The 12,501-nt window shown below is 33.7% G+C and overlaps 1 protein-coding gene across 3 annotated transcripts; it reads left to right on the forward strand.

Annotated features, from left to right (window-relative positions):
• Nucleotides 1-61: 61 nt before the first annotated feature.
• Nucleotides 62-12,454, forward strand: LOC117155423 (uncharacterized). 3 transcript variants are annotated; one of them, XM_033331343.2, is made up of 8 exons: nt 62-202; nt 632-851; nt 4,203-4,487; nt 4,570-4,705; nt 4,804-4,923; nt 5,008-5,108; nt 6,104-6,517; nt 7,083-12,454. In XM_033331343.2, the coding sequence occupies exons 1-8, from the start codon at nt 126-128 to the stop codon at nt 8,526-8,528; spliced, it is 2,799 nt and encodes a 932-aa protein (XP_033187234.1). In that variant the 5' UTR covers nt 62-125; the 3' UTR covers nt 8,529-12,454. The 3 variants fall into 3 exon arrangements, with proteins under 3 accessions (XP_033187234.1, XP_033187233.1, XP_033187232.1); XM_033331342.2 differs by lacking the exons at nt 62-202; nt 632-851 and adding an exon at nt 3,138-3,351 and having other exon boundaries at nt 4,190-4,487; XM_033331341.2 differs by lacking the exons at nt 62-202; nt 632-851 and adding an exon at nt 3,138-3,351.
• The last annotated feature ends 47 nt before the right edge of the window (nt 12,455-12,501 follow it).

Raw genomic sequence — 12,501 nt, forward strand, 5'->3', positions numbered from 1 at the left:
TCCTGGAGGAAACGAAGGAAGCCACAGCGGCTTAGTCATTCATAAACGAACCGCTAGTGTGGTCGGACGCCTCTTTTGAGTTACTGTAGTTATTTAACGATTAACTGATAACGGCACAGTGCAGCATGGCTGCACGAAAGAAAGAGGAATCATCAAAGCAACGTTATCAAGCTAACGCACGTGAAAGGGATCGCACTCATAGGTGAAAATATATTTTTAATCATAAAATAATCATCTTTTTTTCTAAGACATCAAAAATATATTTTTTAAAACATAATAATAAAACTATTAAAATAATGCTTAAAATGTTTATATACTCTGTAAAGATACAATAATACAAACTTAAAAGTTAAATTGCAGAGAATGGGATATTGTACTGTTCAAAGTAATTAGAGGAATAATTATTTGAATAATTTGTTAATAACAAATTAATAAGATAATTAAATTATTATATATGTATTGAATTATAATTGTAAAACAGAAGCTTCTCTAATTACTTTGAGTAGTGTGTAAACGAGATGTTCGTCTTTTGGTTCAGGAGAATATTCAGTTATGAAAAATTCGCGAATACTCTAAGCGAGGGTAAGGAATCCAAACGCGAAATTCAAGAAATCCAATCTTCGCTCTGCAGTGTGAACACGGCTTTCAGTACCTTGAGAACTTTAATACCAACGGAACCTGCGGATAGGAAATTATCAAAAATAGAGACATTGAGATTAGCGAGCAGTTACATCAGCCATTTGGGTGCTGTTCTTGTTGCCGGTCCTATAGATCAACCGTGTTTACGCGTTGAGGATAGCAGCGGACTTTACGGAACAAATTATTGGACTGATTCACAAACAAGGCCGCAAGTCTGCACTTTTTGCCTTGCTATGCACAAAAAATATGTAAGTTAATGATAAATGGCGATGTAATAATAATATAATAACAAGTTATTTTTCATTTACTTAACAAAACTATATATATATATATATATTGTAAAATTCGTTCTTTGTGATAATTTACTATATTATTTCGTAGATGAAAAAAATTATATATTTAGAAAATTTTTTATTTTCATAAAAATAAAATGTCGATCTTTTCAAAAGGATTATAATAACCTATGATTTTTGTAAATTTCAGAACTTAAATATTACTTCAGGAGCAATTTCAAATTATTGAAAGGAGAACATATGTATACTGTTTTTGAGAAATCAACATCTATCGACCTAAGCAATGTATGAAGATCAAGATATACATAAATAATTTACTGTACATTTCTTGTATATATACGAATATTATTAAGTTTAATAAAGTTTATATTGTATCTATTAACTCCATCGCATTTGTTACCCCAGATTTATATTAAATAATAAATATGATATAAAATTAAAGCTATGACGAATAAATAATATATCGTAGCCTGTATTCATATACAGGGAGATAAAGGTGAATTCTTTAACCTATGTATTCAAACATCATTTATTTTTTTCATAACATTTGAACATCGAATATCCGTATAATCGTCAGTGCTACTGGAGTCAAACTAATGCTGTAATATTTCATCAAATATATTATTTGACAAAATACCTGCTTTTTTTAAAGTAAAAATTCATCATAAAAGTTACTGAATATATTTCTAGTAGTAATAAATGTGTACAAAATTTATTTATTGGGATATTAATAAAGTTACAAATGGCATAATGATGAGAGCGGTACGGCGGCGAATGTTTCAGTCTTTCGAAGTCAACAATGCTGTGAGGAAGCACATTTTAGTTTTTCTCTCCGTTCTCGTTTCTCGTTTCAATTTCAGTGTTCTTATTCGGTTATTCATCGCGGGCTAATCCATAGGTAATCATGTTCGCTACTAAGAAGCAATCCTTTGAATGTCTACGCATCAAAAATTAGGTAAGCTTCGTGAATAAAGGAAAACCAACATGAACCATAGTAACCGCAATCAATCACCGCCATTGTGATAAAATTAAATTCATCCACAACTTCAGTAATTTTAAACAATATAGATTTAAAATTAAAAAACACGAATGCTTATGTAACAATAATTTATTATTGTATTAACTTTACTGTTGGGTGTAACTTTTTATATGAAAGAATGCTCCAATCTTGTTGAAATAAGTACTCCAAATTTCGTAGTATTTCTTCAAAATTGACGAAAATATAGTAAATTTTGTAAACCGATGAAAATGGATAAAAATTATTATTTTAAAAATTTTTTAAATGAAAATTCTTATTTTTCTCAGTGCTATACAGTTAAAATATTGTATATTAAATAAATAATGAAAGAAAATAATAATAAACAGCGATGTTTATTATATTTTTCATTTTATAGAAAAAGAATCTGAAAAGATTATAACTTAAATTAATTTATTATATAACATATGTCATGCGAAAAATATTAAACTTTTTAATATAGTAAACTGTCTTGAAGAAACGGGAACTTAATATTTACATCTTCCTCAATACTTCTTTCATCCAACACTGCAATTTTACTATACGACTACGTATGACAATTCCACTATATATTACTTACCAATAGTTATATGTTCCAAAACTACGGCGTTAAAAATAAATTTTCCGAATATAGCTACAATTTTCACCAAAAATTTCACTAGAAAATTTGAGTCACGTGTGACAAACGTCATACATAATGTACTGCAATATATGATACTTTATGAAATTTCTAAGATTCATTTTTCTTTGCTTTTATAGCAATATACATTTTCTAACTACGTGTATAAATTACAATTTTCTGCCAAACAAGGGCAAACGTAATATAAAAAATTCAAAAACATGATGTTACATATTTTAGTACATTATATTCCAAGAAGTTTTTAAATTCATTTCCCTTTCCTTTTATAGTAATATTAATTTTTTAACTATATAACTACAATTTTCCATCAAACGAGAGTACTTGTACTATATGAAATTAAAATCCTACATCTATTATTTAAATCAAATATAACAAATATATATATAGATAGATTTTATTAAGTTTTAAGAAATTAAAAATATTTATTTCTGTATTTCGGAACGTGTATGAACACGTATCGACGAGGCGGAGGATCTCGACCGTCGCGTCAGTCTGACGAAATAGAGAATTTAAAATCTGGAATATTAGCGCCCTGAACGGCGCGTATGACCGCCATCTTGTAAAAGTGTCTGTAGTGTTTGGAGGTTTAGCGAGAAGGAACAGCAGCTTCGCCGGAGGCTGGAAGTCCTTTTGAAGTGGTTGCAACGGTCCTTGGCAGTCCCTGGGCACCCAGGTGACCTCGTGCGAGGCCAGGGTACCTTCAAGCTGCTAGGACAACCTCACGGCCGACAAACTCATTTACACGCCCGACTATCGCGAAGATGGTGAGCATTCATACGCGAAGATTTTGCATCTAACCCTGTGACAAAATTCATTTTTCGTACCGTGAGTACGTTCTCATTAACGAAGGTGACGTTACCATTGCTTGAGACAGTGGCGTATTAGCCTCGTTGTCCTTGTCAAATAATCCCCTATTAATTCATTGTTATCGATGCTTCGAATCTTACCTATTAGACGAACAGTTCTGTCGCTTGTCAATATTTTTAGGTAGCGTTCGAGTTAATGCCGTCGCATCGACGATTTCGATGCGTATTGTCGGCACGTTTCTTCAAGTTCCTCCCCGATGCTTTTGTATAGTGAAACGATCTAGCATAACCTACGTTTATTTATCGTCATAGAAAAAAGAACGATAATAATGTACGGATTGACGAACCAATTGTTTTTGTTTGGATGCAGGCTTTCAGATCACTGACAGTCCGATTGGTTTCATATTGATATTTGGGTGTCTCATATATGTGTACAAATGATTGTGGAAATTGTAGTTTTCATAGTTACTTCGCGATCGTGCCTATTTTCTTAATGAGTAACATGTACACGGAAAATGTGACATTTACATAGTAACTTAATTAAGCACATAATTTATAACGAAATATAAAGTTTTAGTGCCTAAATTTATTTTTACATTATTTATTATTATTACTTTACCCTTTATTATTTTATCACTTAGTAACTTTTTGGTATGTGTATAATCGAATGTGTTTGATATAAAATTTTTGTATACTACAACTATATTCTAACATAGATATTCTATATTTATTTCTTTATTTTTTAATTATATTCTTGCATTCTACGTGTATATTAGCTGCGTTGTTTTAATATTAGTCATGTTATTTAGAGTTCGGCATCAACGGGTGGTACTGAGGGGTCTAGTCCAGCCTCTAGCCCTGCCTCAGCAACAAGTCTCACAATGGCTGCACCAAAATATGGTACCTTGGTTCCAAATCGTATCTTTGTAGGCGGTATTTCTGCTAATACCAGTGTAGAAGAACTTGCTGAGCTTTTCTCCTCTTATGGCAATGTAAAGGCTACAAAAATAATTGCTGACCGAGCTGGTGTTTCCAAAGGTTATGGATTTGTTACATTTGAAACTGAGGAAGAAGCTAAAAGACTTCAGCAAGAGGTTTGTAATACATATGTTTAATATATTTAGTAGTTAAAGATATAACAACCATGGTAGTAATCTGAAATTATTTTGTTTATAGTCTGAATGCATTGTATTAAGGGAAAGAAAATTAAATATAGCACCTGCAATTAAAAAACAACCTTTCAATAGATCTTTGGATGGTGGTTCTGGCTCGCCACCCTCTGTGCCTACTAGTACTTACTATTACCCAAATGGTTAGTGTAATTATATCCTATAATGTCATAAATTTAATTTACTAATTAATTATAGTTACATAAATATTTTATTATATGAAATTTTTTATTTTTACTAGGTATGGGGTTGACATACCAAAATGGCATGACATTTTATAACACAACAGCTCCAACACCAACGACACCAATTGCTCCACCGACCGATCCAGCAACTATTTATCAAGCTACTGGAGTGTTCGGTAAATTTAACGAAAAGTCATAATCGTAATTTTTAGAAGATCGAAATGTTTATATTAATCAAACGATTTGATTTCGATAATTAGGACCACAAGCTGCTGGTCATCAAACTTTCACGCCTGTGATGTACCCGTGTCCTGCTCCATCTCTTTACATGCCACAACAATATCAGTATTCGCCTATGCCGGTAGGTAACATAACAGATAATAGACTATGCCGACTTCTTTCTCTGAACTCCTTTTTAATCTTGGGTCCTTTGTTCACACCCTATCATATGAATTGTCTATGGGTATAGCTTGTATTTATATTAAACGATAAATCGGTTGCGGTTTGACAGACAAATGGTTTGATGGGAGAAGCCATACCACCGGCGTTTCTACCCAACCCTCAGCAAATGCCTACTTACGTCCTTCTCGACGCTATACAGTATTGAGGTCTAAAGGTACATGGTCTATGCTAAGTGACTAGCATGCAGCGCATTATCTTTGTGCGTTTTCTTTGCTGGACTTCTGCATGGCCTATCAGAATGCATGCACCACTTATCTTTTTTTCACATAATTAACGATTTGTATTAATAATCTCACATACGAGTTGCGCGTATGAATGAATGTAAATTTCCCATCTAGTCTATAAGTACACATTTATTGTGCTTATGTTGCAATAAAAAGAATTTTATTATCGTACAAAACGTCACAAGTATGTTGTTTTTCGTATAATGTGTTGTATTACAGCATAACGTTATTGATGATTTCTTTTTCACTTTTTTAAGCGCGCATTTATGTATCTTTTGACTTCTTCATTCACATTGTTCTATATGTTGTATTTTTATATTGCACAGAGAATATGGAAAGAGACATATATGACATTCATTGCCTACTATGTAGTAGTCTTCTATTTAAAAGATGAAAAAAGATACAAAGTATAAAATGTATAATTTAAATTATAGGCATGCACAAAATGTTAAGGTAAAGTATTTGGTATTTGAGTGTCCTGGAAACATCATTTGACAGCAGATTTCATCTTGTAACCTGTATATTGATCTTAGTACTTCCAAACGAGATCAACGTACAAGATGATTATATAATGTACGACATTTTCTTCTTTTTTTTATTCTAAAGATAGATCATCCCGGTATATTCTTTGAATAATTAACTGATCGATGATGTTTTTCTTTCTGTGCAGTACGAGTGTTATGCAGGGGCAGTCGCCGCCGGAGCTCATCAGTACTTGTATCCAACGAACAACTCGCAGAACAGCACGAGTGGCGGTAACAGTAATTCCGGAAGTGGTAACAATGGCACAGGGGCGACGAGTCCACCAACGGGTCCTCCACAGCCAATTCCATCTTTACCCCCTCCGCCACCGACGCATTTCTATCCTTCTGCTGCTCCACCGCCGCATCATCATCCACCGGTGCCTGCAGGTCCTGCGCCTCCTCAGATGGACCACATTTATTATCCATTCGCAGCTGGACCCCATCCACCTCCTCCACCGCATGCATCCATGGGATTGACCGATCAGCAGCTATTGCTTTTCCCTACTGATGCCTCATGTCAACAAACGTCTTCGTCTGATGGTCAGGTTGCTCCTCAGGAGGTGAGTCACTATCTTTACTTCTCTTTTTTTTAGTAATATATAATAGGTTTCCATAGAATATAGTACAAAAATTTTTATGATTATCAGACTATAAGGAAGCCTTTTATAAGGTGGATCAATAATCACAATATTTCATTAATTAATTCTAATAATAATTCTAAGTGATAATTGTAAAATTATAATACGAAATTACATAAATAATTATAATAGTTTTCTCCTTTAATTCTGATTTACTCTTTCCTGTAGTAAATTTTAAAGGTTGCATTATATCTAAAAACAAAAGAGAACTATAACTTTTTTCCAACCACAGTTGTGACTATTGGTTCATCCTACATTTACGCGATTATTTTTTAAACTGCTAAAGATATATGAAAATATCTCTTTGAAAAGGAAATCTAAATACTGAGATGACTTAATTGTTTCGTGCTAGTGTAAATGCAACATCATTAGCGTGTATAGAGATGTATCCATGATACATATCATATAAATCGATCGATTATATTGATTAATTAAGAAAAGAACCAAGCAATGGACGGAAAACTACCATCTGTGAAATAAATCGTAGGATTCTCGTTCGACATCAAGCCACTCGGAGCAAGCACATGGTGAAACACAGGCTGCTTCAGGGTCAGCCACACCCTTGGTGTCCTTAATGCCCGTGAAATTTCCCATGTCCGGTCGTTACACCAATTATCATCCAATCGCTATACATACCGCTAACTTGTACAGTTCCCAGACATGTTTAAATGAAACTGACGATTGCAGTGGCAATCAGATGCATTGCAGGGCAATCGTGTATCATCCGGCAGCCGTTTACATTCCTCACACGCATACATCTCCATTTCATAACGCATCCGGTGGTACCAGCCTGTTGCCAACACCTCCGTCAATATCACAACAGTTATTCGATTCTTCGAACAAGAATCAGTGTTTCAATTCCAGAGATTACACGAAATCCGGGAACGTGAACGGCCAAAATAACTATTCGAAATCGCAGAATCATGGGATCGCGTTGTCTCATCAGAATCCATTCTTTCGAGCTCAAAATGTAGGGAATTCTCAACCGTACAAGCATAGTAACATAGATGGAAGCTATAAGTACGCGATGAGTTCGCGATTCTCCATGCAGTATAGCAAAAAGGCGGTTGGCTCGAACATGGGCTCCCCGGCTTCCTTCGTAGCACAAAGATCATCGGAGAATTACAACCAAAAATCGTTTGGTTCGAATACAACCAGCGGTCAGCAATATAATAGCACGAATACACAGAAAATGTTTAATTCAGCGGCGAATTTCGATTACGCGAACGGCCGTAAGACTAATAGCGGCGGTGATCAGTATTTCGAGAACGCGACAAAACCGAATAACTATCCTAGCCGTAAAAATACGACGAACTATAGAAACAACGGAGTGATCGCCGGACAAACCGATGGAGGTAACAATTCCAATAGTCAGTCAAATGATAAATACGTGACTAATATCGAAAACGAGAATAGTAATTCGCAGGGTGTGCAAGGGACGGAGAATAGTAGTTCGGAGAAGCCGGTGAGCCCACCGCCAGCGCCGTATTCGCCCATGACAAGACCCCTTCCAAATTTGTCACCACCCACCTCCCAGGTCCAGTTCTACAATCCGGCGCAAAACCGCTATCAGCCATCCTTAGCCCCGTCCCAGCATCAGCAGCAGCCACAACAGTCGAACGCTCAACGTCGGTACACCATCGCCCCTGCGTTGACCGCGAGCAGAAAACCGACGGAGAAGTACGCGAATTCCAATTCCCAGGCAGCTACCACAACGATGTTACGGCAGAACAAGTACAAGGTCAATGGAATAATACAGGCCGGTAACAAAGTAGCGGACGATAGTCTTGGAGGAGCCGGTGATGCTCCACCAGGCGTTGGAAGAATGCCGATAACACCGCCCGGAACGCCAAGGACTCATCCGGGTCATCCTGCTGGCGACCAAGGTCAGCTGAGCGACGCGTGCCATCAGATGCAAGCTCTGACCCTTTAAAATTCGTTCTCTCGATATACATTAATAACAACACGTATGCGTACACAGGCTCGATTCGTTTTTCCTCCCTTTCTTCTTCTTTCGGTCCTAACAGTACGTGTAATAACGGTACGTACGTACCGTTTAATATAATAGGTTAGTGACAGGTAGATAAAGATATAGTTAGGTAGGTAGATAGATGCATCCCGATTTCGAAGCCGTATGAATGAGAAGAAATAATAAATTAAAAGAAACGTGTCGATTCACGAACGATCCCAATAATTAATATATTTTGAAAAAAAAACCTGCATAGACAGCACGAATGCGAATGAACTTGAACACATTCGAAAATACACATTTGCTCTATTCTCTTGTGATCTCAATCCCAAATCTATAGAAAAAAGTAAGAAAAGGAAACAGAAACAAAGGAAAGAAACGAGGAAAATATGCAGACTAGATAAAAAACTCCATAAATGTAAATGTAAATTATTGCTCTTCGGTAAATTATTAAATGTACTAAATTGTTAAGCATTTATAAAAGAATATATTATATATTATATATATTATATATATATATATATAAGATAAAAAAATATATACGATATTTAAAGATTATTATATTAGTTATGAAAAGAAAACAATATATACGATTAATATATATTATATATATGTAAATACATATATACGTATACTCAGGTGGATGTGTATATGTACCTACATATATATGTATGTACGTATCTATCGAAGAGAGCAGATATAATTAGAGTAACGTGAAACAAAGGAAATAAGAGAAAATTCGAAGTCAAGCTATATTATTATATATATCTCTTTAAATAAAAAATCGAAATGTTTAACGAAAGAGGCGAAGAAGAAAAAATGATAACAATTCTATCATAATAGATAATACAGATATGCTACACATTATTTAAAATCTATATATGTTATATATGCAGTATTTAACGTTTATGCGCGATAGGCTCGATAAACCATTGAATCTCACGAGCAAGGCTAGAGTAGGATAGATGGATTACAAACAGATGATAGGACAGAAGAAAACATACAAAAAAAAGGAAGTAATATGGTAACAACAAATAATATGTTATTATCGTACAAAGACGAGCGATTTGTTATGTGTTCAAAGAAAAAAAAACGGTAGTGATGTCGATAAACGATAACGATGAAGTGGAGGGTAATAGGGAGGCAGAAATAGAATTGATTTCATAAAAAAAAAAAGACGGTTGCTCAAGGCACTGCCACATCTCTCAGTTTTGATTTTCTACCTGATGGTAAAACCAGTACTTATAGTTTAATTAGAGTAACCGTGAACAAAACAACTCATTCTCACGCAATTTCGAGACGCCACAGTAGAAAAAGAAATAATAATATACTGATTTACATTTCTTCTTTTTTTTCGACAAGTTATCCGCGCAAGAAAGACGCAGGAGGAAATATTTAAAACTTAACAAACAAAAAAAAACAGAAAAAAGGAGAAAAAGACAGATGGTCATAAAAATAGCTGTTACAAAAAAACGATGAAAAAAAGAGAAAAAGAGATGCCCTAAATACCCGAAAAACGAATACGGTAAAAAGATATACCTTTAAAAGAACAAAAAAAAAAAAAAAAAAAACAAGTATGTAATAATGAATTAAATAAATGTGTCGGCTGTGAGCTTCCAAGCAAATAACAATAATTAAATTATTATAATATAAAAGGTTAAATAATATTCTACCTAATTGTTATGAACGTATAAATTTCTTTTATCTATAACGAGAAATTTGTTATCTCATATCTCGCATATTGTAGCTATTATTGTCTATTTAAATGAGGAAAACGAAGAATGATAATGAACCGAAGGTTTGTGCGGCGCTGTGATTTAGATGTCGCGGCGAAATATATAGCGGTTTATGTACAAGAGAGAAAAGGGAAAGAATAAACAAAACGGAAGAGTAAGAAACAAAAAAAAAGGGAGAAATATAATTCGAGGGACACGTAGATGAGACGACAAAGGCCTAGGACGCATATAGATTACCCGTGAGTCGTTACGAAAAGAAATTAATTTGTTGATAAAAAAAATGTAAGAGTGCCTTCTATTTGTTTTCGTGATTGTATTGTTGAACATTTGTTGCGTTACGTTCCAAGAGCCTCTAATGTTGTTATAAGAAAAAAAAAAAGATGTTTGAAGAATGTTGTTCCTCTATTTATTTATTGATTTACGGGCCCCAGCACGGCCCAAAACCAGCACCCAGCGAATTTGAAAGTGTGAAAGTATGCTGTTAGGAGAATGGAATTCGAGAAAGGGAATTTAATTAGAAGCAAGGACGATTTTAAGGAGATATACAAAAAAAGGAATGGTAAAGACGAAAACGAAGTTTAGTAAGTGCGAATAAAAAATAAAACAAAATATGGAAACATCGCATACGGCATTCGAGTCGCATGTCCCCCTTTTTTCTTATTCATTAATTATTATGATCGTACAAGAAAATAAATAAAAAAAGAACGATATTATACATATGTAATCGAAATGGAAAAATGATAAAAGAAAAAAAAAGGAACAGAGCAGCTCGTTTCGGCACCTATTTCTATGTATAATACACAAGAAGATATCTCAGCAATATACAAATATAAATATATACATATAGATATATATATATATATTATAAATATTAACGAACGAAAATAAATAAAAAACGTATACCGAAGGTATATGGAATGCGAGTGCGATAGGTGCGTATTTGGGTGTGCGTGAGCGCGTATCTGGATAGGTGGCTGTGATTATTGCGTGCAAGTTAAAAAGAAAACAAAATGAAAACACAGAGAACATGAGAAAAGAAGACAGTTTACGTGTGTAAGCATCCGTGTGTAAGTACATTAATGTTGTCTCTCTCACACACATATACACACTACACACGCATATTTCATACACGTATACATACCTAATTAAATAAATAAAATAAATATATATATATATAAAAATATATACGTCTATAACGAGAGGTAATACAAAAGCAAGAAAAAGAGGTACAATTCTATGTTCAGTTTGGTACTGATTTAACAAGCGAAACGAAACGTGTTTAAAAATAAGACGAGTCGTTTAATTGCAATTATTATACATGTACTAAATTCAACGTAGAATGGTGCTGATACGATATAAAATATAATATATACTTCGCAAAGTATATTATAATATAAAAAGAAATCTAAGATAGATATTAGCGGGTATGCGTAGTTGAACATAGGAATATAATTGATGTATATTACATACACGGTGTACGCGGTGTGCTTTCTACGATTGTGGATTATTATACGTTCACAATATGTTGCGTGAAATAGGTTTTGTCTACGCATGATGAAAGGTTTTTTGTTATTTTACATGAGCAGCTATTTATTTTTTTATTAATTCGATACTTTAGCCAAATTTCTATTGCTGGATTAAGACTGGCAATGATTCGATATTATTAAGCATACTTCTAAGATAAATGAACTTGTGCAATCTCAAGAAACATACAGACTAGATTTTTTGTTTTGTTTGCCAATCAGCGATTGCACTATTATATTTTATTGTAATTTGGAAATTATGTATATGGAATTCATTTGAGTTCATTTTTTTGTAAAGTGATCAAATCATATTCCACAATCTATAAAGCATGCCTCCCAAAACACAGAAATTGATGTATTAAGAAAAATAAAAAACATAAATTATACATAAATGATATGTAGGTTGTACAACAAAAAAAAAACTAAGTACTCGATGATAATAAAAAAATATATTACGTATAAGAGATGCATATATTTAAAAACAAAATAAAGACATCTGTGCATGAACATTATATAGATGGGAGCCATAGCAAAGAAAAGGTATAGACTAAAATAAGTGTGAGTCTCTCCTGCAAATATATAATAATAAAATCTCATTAAAAATATGAAATATACAATGCTCCAATACATATATATTGTATTTGTGTATTTACCTTTCTCGTTTAGGCCGTTTACTTT

Source organism: Bombus vancouverensis, chromosome 12 (assembly GCF_051014615.1).
Source record: "Bombus vancouverensis nearcticus chromosome 12, iyBomVanc1_principal, whole genome shotgun sequence".
NCBI lineage: Eukaryota > Metazoa > Arthropoda > Insecta > Hymenoptera > Apidae > Bombus > Bombus vancouverensis.